The sequence below is a fragment of the Pseudopipra pipra genome, chromosome Z (assembly GCF_036250125.1).
Source record: "Pseudopipra pipra isolate bDixPip1 chromosome Z, bDixPip1.hap1, whole genome shotgun sequence".
In the NCBI taxonomy this organism is placed as follows: Eukaryota; Metazoa; Chordata; class Aves; order Passeriformes; family Pipridae; genus Pseudopipra; species Pseudopipra pipra.
The window spans coordinates 67,230,970-67,253,530 of record NC_087581.1 but is presented as its reverse complement, the minus strand read 5'-3'; the positions used below and the strand labels follow the sequence as shown (position 1 = coordinate 67,253,530).

Genomic DNA, 22,561 nt, shown 5'->3' with positions numbered 1-22,561 from the left:
CAATTAAAATTAATTTCCCAACAGCAAAGCCAGTTTCGGGCTCATTAATATGGGTAAATTTCTTGTCGGTCTGTCATTTTTCATCACATTAATACCATCCTAAAAGCATGTAAAGCTTAGGTATAATTAATTCTCTTGAAGATGAGAGTTGTTCCTTTTTTTTCCCTCTGCAGAACATGGAGGTCTTCCTTGGAGAAGCATAAATAGTTTCTTCAGTGTCAAGTGCCAAAGTCTATTGGCAATAGCAAGGCAGTCTGTGAAAGATGTAAGCTTAAGTCTCCACCAATTAATGAACCAGAGCAGTGTTAGATGTCTGCAGAGACTTAGGGTAGACCAGAGCCAGACATTCTCCGCCAAACAGCAACACACTGGGGAAAAGTTGATGTGCATTGTCTCCAAAAAAACAAGCTTACAGATGTTGGGGGTTTTTTTCTTATCTGAACACTCTGTGGTAACCTCACATAAACGTGCTGCATAAGCCCGGGTGAAGCGCTCACTCTTTGGAAAGAACTGGAGCCACCCTGTGAGGGAAATATGTTTCTTAAACCCACCACCCAGGATAAAACAAGTCTTAGGCTCCTAGGCAAAATGGATGCGTTTTGCCCAACAGCATGGAGGCTCAGCAAGAGCTCAGATGTCCCATCTGAGAGAACGGATCTGTTTCAAATCTCCCTTCTCAGCTGGTTGATACCTAGGAGCTGGGAGAAGACCCCAGGTTCTCACCAAATGTGTTGATAACCAAAGAGTCAGGATTCCATTAGGCAGATCATTGAAAAGAGTGTGGAAGGGTAGTAAGGAAGGAGGTATGGAAGCAGAAAGCAAAGTGTGAAGGTACTGTAATGCTGTCACTGACCTTCTTCTGTTCCAGTGACTCTTGGGGAACCTGCTGGCACAGTGTGCAGTTTCTGGAGTGATCTCTCAGAATGAATGTGGACATCAGCTTGCCAAGCTGCCCTTGAAAGCCAAGCTGAATCATCTGCTCTGCTGCCTGAAACTTGATCTTCACCAGCTTTTTTTCTGCCTGGGAAAACTTCTAGCATGCCTGTGATGGCTGGCACAAGGGACAAGAGAAAAAAGATACTAATAAGGCTACAAATTGGTAATGGTGAGGGCAGAGGTCCCAGCTCCAGGTCAACAGACAGGCACAGAAGGAATGAACCCTGCACACAATGTGGCAATGGAGATATGAGACATTTAGTGCCAGGGTGGAGCTGGTAAAAAATGTTTTCACTCATTTCTGCTCTCTTGACCCAACAATACTGTTCTGCCACAGGAGATCTGCTGGGCAGCAGGCTCCTTCTGGCGGGCCCATACCTCTACCCTGACAGCAGCTGGTACCATATCTGAGATCCTGGATGTAGCTCACCCTGCTTCCATGGGGAACTGTCTTCACTGGAGACTTCCAGTCTCCTGTCTGACAGTGACTACAAGTCACATGACTACGGGTTGTCACTCACAATGAACTCTGCGTTTGTTCAGCCCTAAGCATTGCTTTCCATGCTGACTACAACCTCTCCTGGGCCCTCACTCAGAGCTACTAGTGGGTGAGAGAGGCAGGAAAGAGACTTGCAAAATTTTCCCTCTTCATTAATGTCTTACATTACTTATTAATATTAAAGTCTTAAGAGTTTTATTCTTCATCTGTTTTCATTTTTTTTAAAACAAATGAAAAAGCCAAGAATTTTGTTTTCATTGTTTTTCATGGAACATCCTTGGTCTGGAGAGACTATGATAATCATAAATTTTAAACAATCCTTTTGTAACTCAAAATATGCTCGGCTGCTGCAGCTTGAGCTTGTCAAACACACTGCTGTATCTGACCCTCCCAATATAAAAATAGGGTTTGGGAGAAAAGTAAATCTCAGATGAAAAAAGTATTTCCATCCCACAGCCCTAGCAGAATTCAGCTTCTCTGTAAATACTGAAGGCTCAAGAAAGCATGGGTGTTTGACATCACACGTTCCAGCCATTTGCCTTTCTCAGATGTACTTTTATCACCTATCTCAAACAGCCCGTAAAATCCGAAGAGACAGGCTGTAACAGAGTTATCTTCAACAAGGAATATCCCAATGCTGTTACATCCTTAGTTGTTGGGGTTTTGAAGGGTTTTTCGTTTGTTGGTTTGGTTTTTTTGGGGAGGGTTTTGGTTTTTTTTTTTTTTTTTTGGAGGGGGGTTGGTTTTTTGGTTTGATTTGGTTTGGTTTTTTTTAAAAGAGGAGGGATGGTTGGAGAGGGAGAATGAGAAATTTCGGTTGGGATTTTTTAACTGGGGATGTTGATAGTTGCCACAAACCTCCTGGGATGCCAACATAAAGAACAGCATTGTGCCAGCACTGTTCAGTAGGCTTCACTCAAGTCCCATTTTCAAAGAGAACTTTATTGGGCCTACATTACCCATGGTACGTCAGGAAGAAAATTAAATCAAGCCATTATAATAGACTTAATCAGAACAAACCATGATGAGTGTCTTTGCACACAGCTTTCCATTTGGAAGTTTAATTTCTACCTCAAGTATGTGAAGGCTGGGAGCTTCCAATAGGGCTAATCATTGCATCTCAGGATCAATGTCTGATAAATAGATCACTAATGCATCTCCATAACTGGAGTGATTTTTCACCAGAAGCACTCATGATGTGCCTGCTGATTTCTTGTCATGTTCTGCTCTGGAGAATATTTTATCTGACTAAGTGTACTTTTAAAATGGTAAAAGGTAGATTGCACCAGCTTAACCACTGAAATGTATCCTTCTATATTTTTTTAAATAAGAAGGCAGAAGCTGGTTTGAAAGAATAATTTACCTCTGTTGCAAAATGAAACCTGTCAAAATCATCTGCTTCCCTTCTTTGGTACCTGAACCTTCTCCTCAACAACACTGGTCTGATATGATTATTCTGGTTCCCTGGAGCTGGCTGTTTCTTAGGGGAACCAGTGATAAATATTTTCTTGCCCTGTCATCATCCTCAAACATAGACCTTTCATGGAACTTGGAGCAGATGGAGAGCCTGCCCTGGAACCCACAACCTGCAGTAACATTAGCATGTGTTAGTTTTGGCAGTGCTGGGCTCAAAGTCCGAATGGGTGTTACATCATGTAACATATGAGTTGATTCTCTGTGACAGTCCTGTGCCTGCTTCTGTTAGCAAAAAAACCCAACAACACTATATCACCATGCAGTGGTCCTGAGGAAGAGCTTTCCTAGGGGAAAGGGTATCAGCTTTTCCTATGAGATGTATGGTAATATCTTTTTCTAACATGATGCAACACTTTCATGCTGAATATAACAACTACTGATTTGTCCCCAAGCAAGTAAAATGAGGCTGAGCTGTGTGTAACTTGCTATCCAAAGAGTTTTATATATATATCACAAATTCTGGAGCCCGAGATACATTTGGTGTCCTTGCAAATTAGTGTTTTACCCTTTTTGTCTTAAGATCCAAACACATTCTCATTAAACCTTAGTTAGATGTCTGTTTCTTTCAAAGGAGTGTTGTTTTTCTCTCCTAAGGAAAACTAACTCCTAATAGCAAAATTGATTTAAAATTTGATAATCACCTGCAGATGTCAAATCTCACCAGTGTTTTTGACACTGAAAAAATGAGCATATCTATTCAAATACCATCCATATTTCTCCTCTAGTCTGTTAGCATTATATTTGTATACCAGCAATCATACTTTGATTTCCAAGTGTAGCCTTGCAGCAATTTCACAGGAAAGCATTGCAAACAATTTATGAAATCACTGGGGTTTTTTATTGGCTGTGATTCCATTTTAAAAGAACATCATACCATTTACCCATATCATGCAGGAAAAAGTACCAGAAAAATAACAAATCAAAATCACACTCACAAAGTTTCTACTTTAAATCATCTTCTAGTGCTGCATGCATCTGAAAGAAAGCTGGGGAGCATTTTTGCTAGAAAATGCATGGCTAAGTTGAATTTTGCTGTGTGTGTGAGAGAAAGAGAGAAAACAGGCAATTTTTTAATGACAATACTGAAACATTTTACTAACTCAGTGCATGAAGAAACAGTTATCTTGATAACATATATTCAGAACAGATACAGACAACTTTCAAATACATAAGACTTTACATTTAGATCACAACAACTAATTTCTAACAATGCTTATTCTAGCACAGTAAGCTTGGCAAAAAGATGTATTCAGCAGCATTGGAATGGTCTTTTTTGATGAAGGAGAGGGGCTGGGAGGGATCTAAGTCAATGTATGGTACTAGAAACATAGACAGAGGAACTCCAAAGTGATTTAGCATATGATCTTACATTTTGTTTTATTCATTTTAAACACAAGAGTAGCATTCATAATTAATATTGCAGTCTGATTTCATATGGCTTTCTCTAAATACAAATGTGATTTTACAAGGTCAATGGCAAACTAAATCATTTACCCTCCAAATGTGAAGGCCCTTTGACTATTTTTTAACTAACCAGTAAGGTCTTGGAGCTGTGAGGGAAAATGACTGCAGTGTCTAGCCACCAACCTTTCTGTGTAAATAAAAACCTGTTAAAAAATTAAAATACCTCATTTACCTGAGATTGAACAGACCAGTGATGCAAATAAAACAATGTCATGAAAAGACAAAGAGATATTCAGAATCCAAACAATGAACCATGCTTCTCTTTGGTCTTGTTTAAGTGCTTCATCACCTGCTTGAGTGCCGAGGGGAAAACTGTCTGAGACAATTCTTCTCACTTCCATACATGAGCCAAAGGTGTCTGTGTACCTTGTTGCCAGTTCTGAGTGGGAAGGGAAATAGATGGGCAGGAGAGAGGGGAGAGTGCCTGCTCTCGAGTCTCTTCAGCATGGCTTAGGCACTTCAGGGACAGTGGAAATACTTGAGGAGAGGTCCACAACTCATGCAGCGTGCCAAGAGTCATGTGAGGCAAAACCAAGCAAAACCTACCCAGCACCTATGATAGATCTTCTGTCATGTTTCTAATTGAAAGTAAAGGAAAATGGGAACTACCAGCTCACACCTGGCTGAACTGTCTGCTGCCCACGGAGGAAGGTTTGCTGCAGATGTTGAGGTACAGAAGTGATGACATGGCTGAGCTGGGAAGCTCCCATAATGAAAAAGACTCAGTAGACACTATTTAATAAACCACCTTCCCTTTCCCTTCTGCTTTATGAGTCTGGCATAAGGCCTACCAGACTCAGCAGAGTTCCTATGGACTTCTTAAGTGTTTCAATCCAGATGTTCACACAGCTCAGGAGCTCAGCTCACAAAAGGCGTATTTTTAATGTTCTGAGCCCAGGGATAGCAGTACCTGCTTAAGAAATTTGAGGACAGGCCACACAAGATCCTGACTTGTAGACCAGTCACTCAGTGGCACAACTGCTGAGGCAGTTAGACAAAACAGTACCAAACACTCCTTCTTTATCTCTCCTCTCCCTTTCTTCTCTAATTTCCCAACTGTCCACACATATGTGCACAAACATGCACATCAAGCTGCCAGAGAGACTGTGAAAATAATCAGCGGTAGCATTCTGCAGGGAGGATGCCAGGTAGAAAATTTTGATACTGTGTCAGGAATAGTATTTGGTGGATGAGGAAGGGAGTCAAGGATGGCGTCAGGAAAAGGTCAACCAGCAAGTGGTAGGGAAAAGCCAAAGCAAAATGGAGTAAGTTTATCCTCTTTGTTTGCAAGAGTTCTCCAGCACAAGGCCAGGGGACAATATGAAGGGACATGTTTCTTTTAGCAGAGGCAGATTTCTGGTTCTACTTATGTATTGGAGGATGCAGGCCACAGAGATTATTAAGGCCACTGCAAAAGTATTGATATCTGTGTGTCAGTTTGATCTAACTTAGGAGATTTAACTACCAATGAGGGGCTGAAGCAAAGATCCAGACTCTGCCTTGCAGCTTTCAGGGGTGCTCTGTGGTAGAGCATCAAAAGGAGCTGCTGCCTTTGCGACAAAAGGAGGGTTTTCAGTTCTTTGAGGTTTGCTTAAATAGGCTCAGATTACTAGTTGCTGAGTTTGCATGGGGTGAGTAGGGCACTCTCCCTCAAAAATGGTACATTGTTCAACACTGTTGTGCTATATCCAAGCACTTACTCACAGGGCGTTCTGGGTCATTAAAAGTCTTAAAAGGGAGACACTCATCTTGTTTTAAATGAAAGTTAGGGTAAAAAAATCCCACTGACATTATCCAAACGAATAAAACCAGCTTTCTCTTTCCTCTGGATAGCCCTTGGCAGCCTGTACTTGAATGAGCATGTCCTGTTTGAAGATCCAGCCTGAAATAAGTTGCATCTTTATCAGCTTGCTCTGACTTGTAGGTCAGTCAAACTTCCTCAGAGTCCACCTTGGATTCAGCAGAAACTTACAGTCAAAATTATTTGGGAAGAAGCAAGGACTATAATACATGAATAAGAACTGGGTGAGGAGGGAATGCTGTATTTCTTCTCTTTCATAGTATTTTTCCCCTATTATGATAGATGCTACTGGAAGGCACAGAGCTCACAAGCTCACTGCCTTAACCATGGTGCAGATTTGGTCTGCTTACCTGAAAAGATGATAAATATCTTCTAAAATTTCTTATTCAGGAAAATATTGAGATGTTTGCCCAAACTCAGTTCCACTGAACCAGTGCAACTAAGAAGTTCCACTGAAGTAAAATGCTTAATTTAGGTACACAATGAAGTGTCTGAGATTGCTCTCCTTTCTATGGCCAGCTGAAAGTGTGTATTGGCTTTCAAATCTCTTCCATATATTTAGGAAATTTTTATTTTTTCCAGGACACGGATAAGCAATGCTAGTTCCAACAGACAAACCCTGATTTCTTTTACAAGACCATAAGACTGAGATGCCATGATCCTCTCAGAGCATCAACTACAGAGACATAGCCAAATGCAAAATTTCAAGATTAGCTCTTCAGATGACCAGCCAGATACCTAATCATGAGAATCTATGTTCAAAATAAGTCTGTCTATGTATTGAATCTATGCATGTACTACCAAGTCAACATCTCCAATAGAATTTTATTTATCTTTTGTAGTTACTTCATACCTACAGTGCTGTACTGAGAAGCTCTCTGTACCTGTATCTGCAAAAGGCAACAAAAAAATGGTGAGAAAGAGACTTCCTCCCAACCTATTAGCATCAAGGGATACCACACTCTGCACTAATATTAATTAGCTCCTGCACAGTACTGGAGAAGCATCCTCACTTCATGCCTTTATAGCAAGCAGAGACCGAAACCTACATTTTGCCATTGGGGCAGAAAAATAAGTGACCTCCCCAAGGAAAGGCAGTAATTTAGCACGATACATATCAGGCATATCTCGAATTTCTGGATCTCCAGGGCCATAACTAACACTCGAGCCACAACACACACCCACACGCTGCAGGAAGAGGTGGGCATGACACAGCCAGAACAGTATGCTGGAAACCCAAATGCCCAGCCTGCAAACAGTGCTGGAAATGCGAGTGTTGAATACGGTATTGGGCAGAAAGAGGAGGGTTAAACAGAGCAGCAAAAGTACTTGGTCATTGGCTTCAGAGGGGCTGGGAAGGTCCTCTACCAGAGCACCATCCACTTTCCTGTGGTCTCAGCTCTCTGTATAGCAACTGTCTCACCAATATGCTCTTTCAAGTTAAGTGTATGGCTAATTCCCAAAGCAACATGACTCTTGCTTAGATTCTGAGGCATTTAACTTCTACAGCATCTGAGGGCAGATGACTCACTTCTTCCACAGTTCTGCATGATGTCAGCTGTGTAAGTCATGCATGATTTACTTTACAAATGATCTTTTATTTATGTCAGCAATGGAATTAAAACTGAAAAGCTCTGCTTCCATGGGATAACTGAGATATCCCTGCCAAGAGCAGATGTGGTCAACAAAAAATGGCTAGTGTGACCTAATCAACAAGAACATTGTAATAATGACTAATTATTATCAAAAATAATAATTAAAAAAAGATAATTAAAAAAATTAAAGAGGCCACTGTTCATACTTAGTGAACACTCCTTCTTGCTCTGGATGGAAATGAGATTGTTCCTTTTCTATGCTTGATGTGCAGTTGCCTTATTTAACATACATAGTACTATGGCTTATAATAAAAGTTGTGTAGTCTGCAGCTTTTTAATCTTTACATCCATTCAGAGGCATCTACTGGATGTGAGACTATGTACAAAAAAGGAATGGATAAGTCTTGGGGTGGAGGAAAGGGAAAGAGGCTGTTAGAAAGGAATGGGAAGCGAAGGGACTCCTAGTGAGCAGTAGAGGGCAGAGGTGGGGAGGGCTGCGTGATGGATGGCAAGATTGTAAATCCCCATTGGGCAAAAGAGAAATCCTTTGCAGTACTGTTTATGCCCATCTAACAGTCTGCAGCTATTACTTCTTGAACATGTCCTGCAGGGGCCCTGGTAGGTATTTGATGACTGTGTCTAGAATGCTCTCTTCTTCCTCCTCCTCCTCATCCCCACAGCCAGGAGGGATCGCCTTCTTTGGGCGTGTCAGACTCCCTTCAGCATTAGCTTCCAGTGCAGCCTGGGCCTCTGCTTCCTTTTCTTCCTTCTTCTTTATCCCATACTGCAGGAGAGAGATAACACATTGTCAGTCACCCACTGAACAGGATGGCTGACAAAGCCAGCCACTGCACATGGTGCCTCATATTCTCCAGTATGAACATCACTGTTAATATTCTCATTTTGCTCTTTTACACAGACACCAAAACCCAACCTGTCCCTAACAATAGCCCAGTGGATGGACAGCTTTCACAAGACAAGATAGTCAGCTGCTCAGATCACTCAGAAACAAGCATGTGAGAGAAACTGGGACTATGCAGCTGTGGGCCTAGTAAAGAGAATATAAGCTCTGTGTTAAAGTTTTAGGGTGACATTCTACTGGTGTTGGTCCTCCTCTCTTCAGTTAACAGTCTGATGCTCAAATCCAAAGTCCAACATGATTCTGAAATTCCATCTGCAGCATTTTATTGTAAAGGTTTATGGATGTGGCAAAACTTCAGGGAAAAAATAATTATCAACAAAACCAAGCAAACAAGACAGGACAGACAGGACTGCAGTAAAAATGACAGCTTCAGATGTCATGTCATGTGGAACATATGCTATACCACTTCATCCATGTTTTCTTTGTATAAGTGGGACAGAAAGAACTCTTTGTGAAAATAAACCTTCATTAGAAACTCAGCTGGCCCATACTATTTGAAGAGAAACATCCTTAAGCCTGTGAGGAGAACAGATACCTGAAATTCGCTACTCCCACTGAGAATTAAAGGCACTCCACTGAGACATTACATGAGTAACCAGAATCTCATTTTATGATTTTACATTCAAAATGCTATATTTAATAGAGAAGTAAAGATATGCATCTGTGAATCAGGCTAGGGAGAGAAATGCTGTAATATCTCAGTTCCCACAGTGACTAGGACATCCTTTCCAATTGCTAGTTTGAAGGCATGTCCAAGGAAAACAATTTCTGAACAACCAAACCTCATCAGTCAATAGTCTTCATACATTTCAGTATTCCTCAGGTTACACTGATATTTCCTTAAGTGTTTGCAATGTTTTGAATGTTATGGTGCTACAAAGTAAAAACAAAAAAAATCAGCTCAAACTGTCACATGCAAATCTACAGGAACAAGTATACCTGCAAGCTACTCCCTATTACAGACTCATAGAATGGTTTGGATTGAAAGGTGCTTTTAAAGGCCATTTTGTCCAACCACCCTGCACTAAACAGGGACATCTTCAACTAGATTAGGTTGCTCAGAGACCTACTCTGTTTATTCAGACCAATTCAAATTTAACAGACTGTTTCCACTTTTTCTGATGATAAATGGAGGTTAAACTTTCTTGGTACTCTGATCATGATGCAAAGTCAGGAAGTCTCCCATTTCTCAGTGCCCAGCTGTGCTGCAAAGAGGCCAGCTACACATTTCGAGGATAATTCTGGTCCACAGGCCCACAGCTCACAGGCTGGCAGCAACATTCTTCTGCTCAGTCTTTTTACCTTTTAACCAGCTGCCTTCATGGCTGCTTTCATCTGTTCTTGCCCTATCAGCTCCTCAGCCACCAGTGACATCAAAAGCACCTGCACAATTGCTTACAATCCTTTCATTTCAGCTACATTAGGGAGGAATTTGACCTTTGTGAGGAAGAGGAAAGGCATTCAATTTGCTGTAGCAGCTATCAGTTTCAAAATTATTGCTTTGTAAAAGCCATTCCTTTACTTATGCCCAAATTTTCATTAAAGTACCAAATAGAATTAAGATTGTTCTTAGTACATCGGAGCTATAAAGTAACTAACTTAAACCCATGCAAAGGCCAGCAAAACATTTTGCACGAATAAGCTTGAAAAGAACATCAAAAAGAAAATTAGATATTATTTGAAAAACATTAAAGAACTATGCTGGTACCATGTACTCAATATTTTCAACTATCATTGGTATGGTACTACTGAATAGACATGAAGTAGATGCTATTTTCACTATTTTTTCTTTTCATTTTTCCAATTAAAAATAGTCCAAATTGTTTACCAGTAAAGCAAAAAGTGCACTCCTGTTGTCATGACTTTCTGATTTCAAAGGGCTGTTAGGTTTGACGAGAAACATTTCCTTCCAAGTATTTACGAGCAAAGGCAATATTTTTGCTCCCTTTCTCCATCATCATTAATATTTAGGATGACAGCCTACAAGGTTGAAACCAGTAACTTCAAAAACACTCTAAATCAATTCTTTCAAGCCAGAATGTTCATTAGGGCCATTTGTCTTACGATTTTTGCACCTACTGGTCAGACCAGATTTCATGAGAGAGATGTTAAATGATGTCTCCATTCATATCTGGGACAAAGAAAGCATTTGATCAACCCATAGTTACAGGGCTGCACACCACAGAGGAGATTAAGCATAGGACCCGCTACCATGCAGGGGGAATGGCATGCAATGCTAGACTGTGGTCAGTCTGTATGGCTGATTGATACTCACTCTCCCTCTCAAGTCACAGGTAGATGTCTCTAGGTGATCCCCAGTGTAACTTGTCTACAGACTGTACCTTCCTATGCCAGCTAGACAAGAACAGCAGTGGAGACAACAAAAATCATAATAACACACGGGTTACTGTGCTTTCAAATTCTCCGTCTCGAAACAAGTATCAGCTCAACATGTGTTGATTCTCCAGCTCATGAACTTGTTGAACAAACATCCAGGCCACGGGAAACTGAGGAGCAAAAGCAACCACTCAAGCGCTACTGTGTGCTAGGACAGAGGGAAGATCAAAGATTCCACAAAGAAATTAGCACTGTACTTGTCAGCCTGTCCTGACATGTTTCCTTAGGAAGCCCTCACCGATTGCCATCAGAGAATTGCACAGTTCTAGACAGACCTTAAATTTTACAACTTACGGGCAGTCTTACGGGGCAGCTGCGGAATCTGGTAATACATTGACTGGAAAGAGCTTGCTCACTGTAAAAGGGCATTAAGGACAAGCAGATTCTACTGTTCCAGCTTACTGACACTAATGCCAAATACAGAAATTATTTTTTCTTCGTTCCTACCTGTAGTAATGCTACAACATGTAGAAAAAAGACATTTTCCCTAGCATATATATAGCATTCAAATACAAATTTATTTTGGACATAGGTATTCTCCTTTTGGAGAAAGATGACATTACAGCAAAAGCAATTTAAAGGACCAGTTATGAGCATTCATCTAAACCTGGCAGTATTTTTATTTTTGTAATAAAAAATGTAAGCTGTGAAGTTTCATAAAATAGCATACTTTAGGTTCGAAATTGTTTCAGAGGAAATAAAATTATACAAGGAAAATATTAATACGAGCAAAAATTTTAAAGTAGTGTCTTCACATGAAATCACTTAGGTGGAGTCAACAAAAAAACTTTAAAAATATGACTAAAAACAATCTTTCCGGTGTTCTGACTTTCCTGGGGACAGGAAATATTGCATTCAAAAAAATTTTCTTCCAACAAACTTGAAGGATGAGAACAGTTTCATTTTTATCCAAGGTTCAACCCCACAAAATTTGATGTTGTATTTGTATCATGATGTTGTATTTGTACCATTGCCTGCTTGGCCTTCACTCATGTATTCATGTCTTCTACCATATGCAGAATCATGGACCTAACCCAGCAAGACACTGAAACATTTTCAGTATGTATAACACCTTGCTACTCCTAAAATCATTACTATGCTGCCACATGCAGATTGTTTTCACTGTGTACTATGTTACGGAAATACTGGCAGGAAAACACCAGACTTACCATGCTGCCATCAACTTCCTCCCCATCTCTTTCCTTTACTATTCCTCCTGCTTTTCACAAGAAGCCAAAGCAGGTGCCTGAACTAGAAACATGCTGGAAATTTGATCAAACTCTAATGACATTAAGAGTGTCAAGGAGTAGAGGACTGTTGAGCCAAGGGAAGCTGCAGGTAAAATGTCAACCCATGATAAATATAGTTACAATTTCCTATAACAAGCTAACCATTGCTACTAAAATGAGCATATTTATCCAGCAAATATCTAGGCCACTGAATGAATCAACACTAATAACACAGTTGAGACACTTGCAGAAGTAACTGCCTATCTTTGGGTCAGGTATGGAACTGGCTGCAGGATGACAGCTGCAACCAAGGTGCAAGTGAGTGGTTTTCTTTGGATCAGATTTGAAACTGCCTCCTTTGAAGCACCTGGGGAAGCTAGTGAAATACAAAAGGGGGACGCAAATAAAACTCAAAGACTGTATGGTGTGATCAACAGAAGATTACTAGTGCAGAGGATCCTGGAGTCTGAGAACAAACTGCTGCCCAGAGGAACAGACATTTCCACTGACAAGACAGGCAGGATGCCTCTCCTCTGACTTCCATACACTCTATGGGGATTCAAAAGACCAATAGAGTGCTGACCTTAGCAGGCTGGGTTAACCACAACACAACAACAATAACATTATGCTACTAATATTTACCATGATTGTATGCCCTAAGATTATTATATTTACTTGCTAAGACTATTATAGTAACTCACATAACTGTATCACTATTGCCATGGTTGAACTATGATCTTTTACAGTCTCTATAAACCATTAAATATCATTATGTATATACTTTATATAGTCCCGGTTTCTTTCTTTATTGAATATTTTCACTGTACACTTTTCTTTGCTCCTAGTTATCTGTACAAAAAAGGGAATGAGAACTGGTGCTTTTGGAACTACACACATGTCCTGCAGTACAGACTTGCAGCATCAGCTGTTGGGAATGTAAAAAGAAGATAAACAATGGCACATTTCAGTCATTTGGGCAGAGAAAGGAACTATGTTCCCTTGGCTAACTTGACATATTCACGACTCTAACACACAGCTCAGCTAACGTAGGGTGTGCATGTGAAGCCTATGGCATGGAATAGGATGCATGCCTTGCTAAGGCAAAGCCATGAAGGCAGAGAGAGCTGGGGTTTTGTAATGGTACAGCATGTCCTAGGTGGGTCTGTCTGGCCAGTATGTTTCGTGGTTGTCAGTCAAGAGTCCTCCATTATGGCTGCATCTTGGTGATTGAAATCTGGAGATAAACATAGAGAAACCAGGCAACACAGCTGTGCACCACCCACAGCACTACGGATTGTTCATGGACAGTTGTTTGCACTATGGCAGCCGGCAACATTGCTCTTCTTTCCCTCAGGAAACAACTCCTCCTCCCAAGGTGCTCTGAGAGCCTGAGATTGGCCTTCCATCTATACCTCAAGAAATAAAACCACAAATCAGATAACACTGAGTTTTAGTTTCTGGGAAAAGGTTGGCATTATGAATGATTCTGGTTACACATCTATTCAGGGAGTTTTTCTTCTCAGTGATTTTGTGTAGCTGCAGGTGATATTAAATCTATGTCTGAACAAGCGTGGTAGATACAGGCATCTCTGGGATTACTATTTTATTTACTAGCTAAGGTTTGAAAAGCTAGTGAGAGATTTAAATGCTTATTCCTTATCTTGCCTAATATACTAATTATTGGAGACTTTGCCTATTCTTACACAGCCCTGTCTACTAAATTCCTATTCTAAACCTCAGTACAAAAAAAAACCCAAATAAAACAAGAGACAAACCAAACCCAATCAAATAAAAAAACCACACAGCAAAAAAATTTTCAGCCAGACTTGAAAGCATATGGTTAGAAAAGATACTAGGAGGGCAACACACACACACGATTTCACCTCAAAGGTTAACTTGACCTGAACAAATAGTTTTTCTTAGAGACTTCAGCTCATGAAGAACTCTCAGCTGCTCTGGAACTTAGCTACCCTTTACAGTTAAAACATTTCTCTTCGTGTCTAAGCTGATTCTTTAATAAATACCTTAAACAAAAAAAAAATCTGGAAAACTGAAAAGACAGAGCTACTGCAAAAATATTTATCGTTCATGTGTCTTTTTGGGCTGTATTTATCAAGTCTGCGAAGTTCTTTTTTTCTCTTCTATTCCCAAAGAGAACATCAGCCCAATTTAGGTCTTCCCATCATTAACTCATGGTATTTTCTGCCAAGAATATATGTAGGACTGAAACAAGTTGGAAGCAATAGGTAAGGTTTAGTTCCACAAATGTGAGAGTGCAGGGTACAGAAAATTACTCCCCTTTTATTTGATTTATAAAAGCCTGAAGCCTTTCTACGTGATTTGTTTGGTCTCTCTGTGAGTGAACAGTTTATCAAACACACCTCTGGCTTTAAGTTTCAGGTGAAAGCGAGGCAGTTTTGAGTCAGAGGCTTAGGAAAGTATTGGCCAATGGTGATGGACTGTCATCTGTTTCCGAATTTTTTCCTGATGCTACGGTATTGGTTACAGATCTTTCTGCAGTGCTGCTATGTGTTTGTGTGGCAATGGAAACAGCCTCTTTTTTCTCCCCTACATCTATTCCATACAAGCCCCTAAGTTGAGGATGTGGCAGAATGAGAGAAGGGTTTTCTACAGGAGGTGACAGTGCTGAAAGCCAGAGCACTGGGTACTTGGTTCTCATGACTGTTTGAAGAACAGAGCCTACTTTGATGTAGATCTGGTCCAACAAAGTGCCCTGGCTTTTTTCCCACCTCAAATCTCTTGATTTCATTTTGTGTGAAAATTTGCTCTTTCTGTTTGTTTTTCCTGGTCTTCTTGTCTTTCCAAACAGCTCATTTATCCCTGGTTTGATGGACAGGATTAGTCCCCAGAAAACTTGTGGGGAAGCCTTTTAATACATATGAAAGGAGGATACTATCTTTGTCTCTTAAATTTATCCATTTCAGTGCAAGCTCTGCCATGCACTGTTATAATTACACAGATGGTTTCACGCAACTCAGACATGCTGACCCTGGATAACCTCTGTGCTTCATAAGGAGTAATGAACAAAGAATCACAACCTGCCAAATGGGCAACCATGCCATTTTCAAGCTGTGGTGGAGAATGAAAGGTATGAGAGAGAGTACTGGGTGTCTCAGTCCCTGCCACACCATGGAGGTATGTGTAGGTGTGTGGGTGTGGTGTGAGCGTAGGTGTGGGTGTCTTCTTGTCTCCACAGGCCTCTGCATAGCTCTGCTGACCTTGTCAATGTGCTGATTAATAATGGAAAAGAACAAGGCAGAGTCTGGAAACTGCAGTCCTAAATTGCATTGTTCAATTGCGTGTGAGCCAAACAGGAGCATAACTCAGGAGAGAGGTGGCAGACAGAGAGAAAGGAAGACAATAAAACTTCGGATAGAGGACACCCAAGATGCACAGGCAGGGCTATGGATATATGAGCAGCTTCTGCTTCATGCCTCATCTCTCCTGGAAAAGATGTTCCCAAACCATCTCTTCAGGGACTGTCAGAGTTTTTCAGCCAGCTTTCCAGCAGAGATTATTTGTAAAGCAGGCTTCTGTCCTTTGAGTCCTTTACCTCATCCAAGGTTCCATCTCCCCACAAGTTCCCTCTGGCTACACATGCCTTGCTACTCTGTGCTAGCTCAGGCTTTCAGCCCTTTCAAAATCACAGCAGCTCTTCATTCATGACCTATCTTGTTTCATGTCTTCCCATATTCTCTTCAGTCTTATCTCCCTTTTCCTCTCAGGCGGCTCCCTTGGCAGATACATAGAGGCCTGCAATTTTCCTCTTGCACCACAAGCACAGATCAGATGCAATGTGGACTTCAAATTACTCATCTTCATCTGCCTTCCATTAGCATCTATTTCTGGTGACACTGGGTGAATCTGGTTGTCTTCCTTCTGCCCCACAGCAACACTACTGTCTAAGAACCACGCATCTGGTTTTCATTCTAACTAGCTGCAGGATTGCAATGCGTTCCAGTTGGAATACCCAGTGATCTATGCATCCAAGAGTAGTGGTGCTCTAAGCAATAGGTAGGAAATTTGCTTTTCTGAAGCTCCACAACAGACAGAGTGCAATATAAAGCACTGCTCTCTCTCAGAGATCTGATCAGTACTCAAGAAGCCTTGCTTCCTTTCTTTCAATTGGAAACAACAAGACATCTGTCCATTGCTTGCTGTTTAAGTGAAAAACAGAACTGCATCAGGTTCCTGGTTGCAGAGGCCACTCTGAATTTTCTGCAAACTCACATCAAAGGGAATCTTTCCATTGGTCTCAATGGAGACAGGACCAGACAAACACAGCTAAAAGAGGGAGATCATAAGAACCCAGAATGTCTTGGGTTGGAAGGGACCTTAAAAATCACCTCATTCCAACCCCTCCGCCACAGGCAGGGACACCTTTCACTAGACCAGCGTGCTTAGAGTTCTATCCAACCTGGCATTGAAGACTTCCAGGGATGGGGCATGAACAACTCCTCTGGGCAACCTGTGCCTTACCACCCTCACAGTAAAGAATTTCTTTCTAATTTCCAGTCTAAACCTGTCCTCTTTCTATTTATGGCCATTCTCCCTTATTCTATGCCACAGGAAAGAACAAGATGTGGCTGGAGAAGGGGCCATAACGGAGGTAGGGCAGCACTTTCCCAGGATGAACATCCTTGTTCTAGTTGCTGGAGATGAACACAACACAGTACCACACAAGCACAGGAATGAGGCTGAGAAGTGAGCATGGACTGTAAGGGGGATCAGGACCATCCAAGACCCCCAAAGCCCTCCAACTCATTTCCAGAAAGGTGTGGAAGAACACACTGCCAATGATAACTAATTTGCATAGAAAGCAAGAAGCCTCTTCAGGGCACGGAAACCTTTCTATAAAAAGGTACCCCCACTAAGCCTGGGCAGTGCCCCAGGAGCCCAGACATCCCATCAGCTGGACTGATGCTGCAAGCAGGATTGGTGATTTCTTTCTTTCTTTTTCTTTCTTTTTTCTTCTTTTTTCTTTCTTTTTCTTTCTTTCTGTCTTTTTCTTTCTTTCTTTCTTTCTTTCTTTCTTTCTTTCTTTCTTTCTTTCTTTCTTTCTTTCTTTCTTTTTCTTTTCTTTCTTTCTTTCTTTCTTTCTTTCTTTCTTTCTTTCTTTCTTTCTTTCTTTCTTTCTTTCTTTCTTTCTTTCTTTCTTTCTTTTTCTTTTCTTTCTTTCCTTTTTCTTTCTTTTTTCTTTCTTCTTTCTTTCTTGCTTTTTCTCCTTTCTTTCTTCTTTCTTTCTTCCTTTTTCTTTCTTTCCTTCTTTCTTTCTTTCTTTCTTCCTTTCCTTCCTTCCTTCCTTCTGTTTTTACTTACATTCTTCCGTTCTTTTCATTCTTTTTTTCCATTCTTTCTCTCTTTCTCACTCACTCACTTGCTCTTTCTTTCTTGCTCTTTCTTTCTTGCTCTTTCTTGCTTGCTTGCAGATTCCTGAAGAGGTCAAACTCTGCTCTTCTGACATCCAACTATAGGAGCCATGGCACCCCCTCCCTGTGTTGCCAACAAGATCACAGCCCTGAAGGCATGTGTGCATCTCTAACTCCTCTTGTTTCCTCCCCATGCTGCCTGTGTTTGCATAGAGGCAGATGGGAAACATGTTTTGGCTCAGTCTACTACAGATGCTGACTCTGTTGAAGAAAACTGGCCATTCTGCTCACTGGTCAACTCCATGGTTTTCCCAGTCAAAAGCTTTTTTCCCATTACTACATTCAGGTGGTGTGAACAGCAGTTTGTGAACAAAGTTATTACTCTTTGGAAAACAAAACTCTATAAGAAAGAACAGACACATGAATTTTTCAGAATACTTGGCAGAAAACATTTTTTCATTTTCTCTCTGTTTGCAAATATGTTAACCTTCTTCCTTTTGTATATGCAGCATCCATATTAAAACAATGCCTTACAGCTATACAGTCAGCCTCAGTGAGAGGAATGACGTTTTGAAAGTTTCGGTAATGGAGATAATCAAATTACTACTGACTAGCAAAGTTTCCATCTTGTAATCAGAGAAGAATCTCCAGAGTAAGCAGAGAATATCTGACTTTTGAAGAAGAGTATAGGATCAGATGCTCCACAATACTGATTTTAGGTACCTGGAGGGTTGACTGAAATCAGTGCACTGACTCATGACCACAGGGCCCAAGATAAGTACAGTATATATTGTACTCCTAAGCCTCTTAGGTCCTGTGGAAAATCTCTCCCCCAGAACCCAACCTGCTAAGAAAATCTGGGTCAGTTCTATACTTCAAAGCAGCTAAAACAGGGTAAGAAGAAAGAAAAGTTACATATTCCACAGTAACAATTACAGTTTAATTGCTCGTAGGTTTCAGTGAAAATACAGTTTTGCTCCATGATCACCAGGATGAGGTCAAGCTGCAGAAGGTTCCCATGAGGCCAGAGGCGTCTTCCAGTGATGCAGAGCACGTGTGCTCCTAGCCAAAGCAGGTTATGATTTCTACTGTTTCCAAAGTCTGCATTTAGTTTTCTACAGAAGCCAATGGTAGAGACCTGGAAATGCACACGTGCAGTTGCTTGTATAAGTTTAGAAGAATTTATGTTATGGCTATGTATCTGGCAGCATAAATAAATCCATAGAGTATATCTCTGTTTATGTGCACACTTCACAAGATCAGAACATGGAGTATAAGGTGCTCGTCCTTCTTCCTGCCTCCTGCAGTTTTTTGCTTTGCCAGGTGAAAACCTTCCTTTTAGTACAAGGCTGGCAAAATTATTTCCTCAGAACACTACAGTAATTTAGATTAGACATAACATTTCTTTTCCATAGCCTCTGTTTACCACATGTGAAAGCTCTTTTTTTGTTGTTGTTGTTGTTGAATTTTTTGTTTGCTTTAGGGTTTTGGAGTTTATTTTTATTTTTGCATTATTTAATCTTATTTTGAAAACTCTAATCCAGTCAGTTTGTCTCTACAAGAACCTTATACAAGGGCTTCAGTGGATAGGGAGTGGTTTACTGCAGGATAAGAAGTCTCTTTTTTTTTTTTCTTACAATGCAAAGCTTGCTGGAGATGCAGATAATTGCCAAAAGAAATATAATTTGTCCTCTCCAGGGGAATAGGGAATTCATGGTTTGCTCATGAGGCTTAGAAATTATTATTATCCTGCTCTTCTAGGTTTATGCTTGGTAGGGTTCAGCACTTCATTGCCTTATTGATCACAAGCACTTTGGCAGACTTGAGCTTTAAACCAGATGAAAATTCAGCCCTAAATTGCTGATACGTTTAAAGTTCAGCTCTTAGTAGACAAACTGTGTGAGTTCCCTACATCTTATCTCTTTGTAGATCCCTAGAAGCCACTAATGGCAGATTTAAAAAAACAAACAAACAAACAAAAAAAAAACAAACAAACAAACCAAAACAAAAAGTTTCTGAGTGCCAGTTTTGTTTCTATCATGTTGCATTCATTTCTTTGTGCACATGTCAGCTCTTGATATTATGAAAATTTAGGTTCTCCTTGGTATTTTGCAGTAGACTAAAAAGTGCCCTTGCACGTGTAGGAGTGTATTATCAATAAAGAAAAGTGGCAGGTAACAGAGCTCATCACAGCAGATCAAGAAGGAACTTAGAAAGGATTTTGGAAGTGATACCCCTCTACATGATTGGAAGTATGTTCTGGCCACATTTATGTTCCCTGTAATTTACTGTAATTCAGCACTGTGAGGGACAGTCTCATCTAACTCTAGTCTCCTATTAGACAGTGGATTTGAGGGAAATGAAAAAGATTAAAGTCTACCTAAACAAAGTCAACAGATTATAAACATAGCTTAATTGCTACACAAGCAAAAAAAAAAAAAAAAAAAATCAGAATAGAGCCAACCAACAGTCCCAGATATAAAAGCAGCATTCATATCGCTACTGCTGAGAATCCTGAAGACTAACCTGGAAGTTAGTCCTCTATACCAACATTTAGGTATTCATCTGAAATTTTTCTCAGCTTTTTGTGAGACCGGTGTGGGAGACAACTAATTTTTATTTTGTGAACAGAGGATTTAAATAAGATTTACCCTTCTAAAGGGGCTGCAGTGAGTCTGCTCTGAAACATAGTCATTGCTTACAATGATGCTGCACTGAAATAAAACAAGTTCCTTCCATGCCAATTTCTTGAGTTATACTGTCCTCAGTAATTCCTCTAGTTTGATAGGATGAATTTTACGGGACAATAAACTGCCTCAAACTTTTCAGTAGAATTCTTTTTCTTTCACTAACCTACACCAAAGTTTTCAAAGCTGACTTTGTTTAAAGCACAAGATAATGTAATTCAGAGCTCAGGAAAGATTAGTTAGGTGATTATCTTTAGTCCTTGCTTTGAGAGTATTTAATTGTTGTCATCAATTCCTTGAGGATTCTTCTCTGTGGAATAATTGTTGCCATGCCCCATTGCAGCAAGGATCTAATTAGCACACCCACCCTGCTAATACATCTGTGGAGACCAAGGTATTGTCACAAGCTCAGAGCTGAGACTCAGTAAAATCAAAGATAGTTAATCAATTAGTACCAAACCTTTGACATATGCTTCCCTCCGAAGTACAAAAAGTACTTTTCAATCCCATTAACTGGCAACAGAGATGAGAACTGACATCAAAATGCTTTAAAAATAGGAAGGACACTTTTGATATCCAAAAAGAGCAAGTAGGAAACTATGAGTGTTTATTCATATGCTGTTGCTCTTTAGAGGGACATGAAAAAATGAAGGGCAAGTTACTTATTTTTCTCTAGCCCTTTTTGATCTGGCACACCAGCCTCTTCCTTATGTAATTCTAGACAGTTTTTTTGCTTCCCAAGAGACTGGGGAAGTCATGTCTGTAGTGAATGGAAGTTGGCAAAGGAAAATACCTGGTTCATCTTGAGAATCCAACCAAACAGCAGTAATGGTGTTACAATGCTAGAAGGACCCACTCAGGCTATCTAGTGCTGCAAGGTTGGGTTGCTATTACAGATATGGAGAACTGCTTTCACATGTGAACAGCCACTGCATAAAAAAACTCAGATCATTGCAACAGCAAGCAACCAGTTTGGGCTGATGGTTGAAAACCCACACTAGAGATGAGTTGTTGACCTTTTCTCATCATTTCTCTTGGCTGGTCGTGGTCAGAGAACAAACGTTTAGCATTGTCAGTGACATGTGAGCAGGGGCAGATCCCATGAAACTCACAACCCACATCCAGCTAAGAGCTATACAGCAAAATGGAGAGATGAACCTTGTGTAGAAGAGCTTGCTGTCTCTATTGTACATTTCTCATAGGCATGCCTTTTTCTTTATAGAAACAAGACAAAGGCATTGCGGCTCACTCCTACCACCTTCAATTACTGAAGTAATGAAAGGAGCCTTTTCAAGGGAGAACAGTTACTATAATAATTTTCATAGGTTCTTGAGGTCTTGGTTGGGACATGCAGTTTTTCTTGCCCTCTCCATATATGCAGGCCCTCATAGCAATTCAGATGGGAGGGTATGGAACAGCTGAAGGGTTAACCTCTTTCTGCTGGGAAGCATTCATCCTCCAGACAATGAGTCAAAACAAGAGTAACAAGCCCATTTTCTTTCCCTCTTCCTTGATCTAAGTGGGTGCTTTTGATACAACAATGAATGGGATCTTTTGCAGTGGCATGTTGGTTTTTTGTTGTGTCCATGTCAAAAAGCAGCAGCTCAAAGCACTTACTTATGGGCTAATTGATACCCAGCTGTGCTCATGTTATCCTCCTCAAACTGGGCAAATGTAGGCTGGCTCTCTATTTTAATATTATATTGTCCGAGCATTTTGACATCATTAATGAGACTTTCAGTAGCCATGTGGGAAGGGTGAGAGGCAGGGTATAAGGGCAGAGAGAGACCTTAAATCACATTTTGCATGACATCAAGTGGCAGGGAGTGTTGGAAGAAGACACATAAGTAACTGAGCCTGCTTGTAAGTGTGACCATGCACATCAACAACATGCTCAGCTGATCATCCTGTTTTGTGCCCTTACTACTATTTAGGATCTTCCCATCATAAAATACCTGTGCATGCCCAACAAAGCCACGAACAAGTAGGAATCCTATTACTTCACAAATTTCCATCGCTTCAGGCCATTAATGAACAGTTATTCTTCAGATGCAAAAAAAGAGGAATTAAAAAGATCAATTAAGAATACACTTCACTGAGCTTTTTTTGGATCATGTGAGCTTTTTTGGATCAGCTGGTTGGGATTTTTGGTCAAAGCTTCAGCC

At 40.5% G+C, this 22,561-nt stretch overlaps 1 protein-coding gene and 1 long non-coding RNA gene across 2 annotated transcripts in view; one reads left to right on the top strand and one right to left on the bottom strand.

Annotated features, from left to right (window-relative positions):
* Window positions 1–22,561, top strand: part of LOC135407220 (uncharacterized) — a 69,348-nt gene that overhangs the window by 37,423 nt on the left and 9,364 nt on the right. The window lies entirely within an intron of this gene.
* Window positions 3,727–22,561, bottom strand: part of CPLX1 (complexin 1) — a 110,411-nt gene continuing 91,576 nt past the window's right edge. Inside the window, exon 4 of the mRNA XM_064642085.1 lies at window positions 3,727–8,555. Within this exon, the coding sequence (XP_064498155.1) occupies window positions 8,358–8,555 (198 nt within the window). The 3' untranslated portion in view covers window positions 3,727–8,357. The remainder of the gene's footprint in view (window positions 8,556–22,561) is intronic.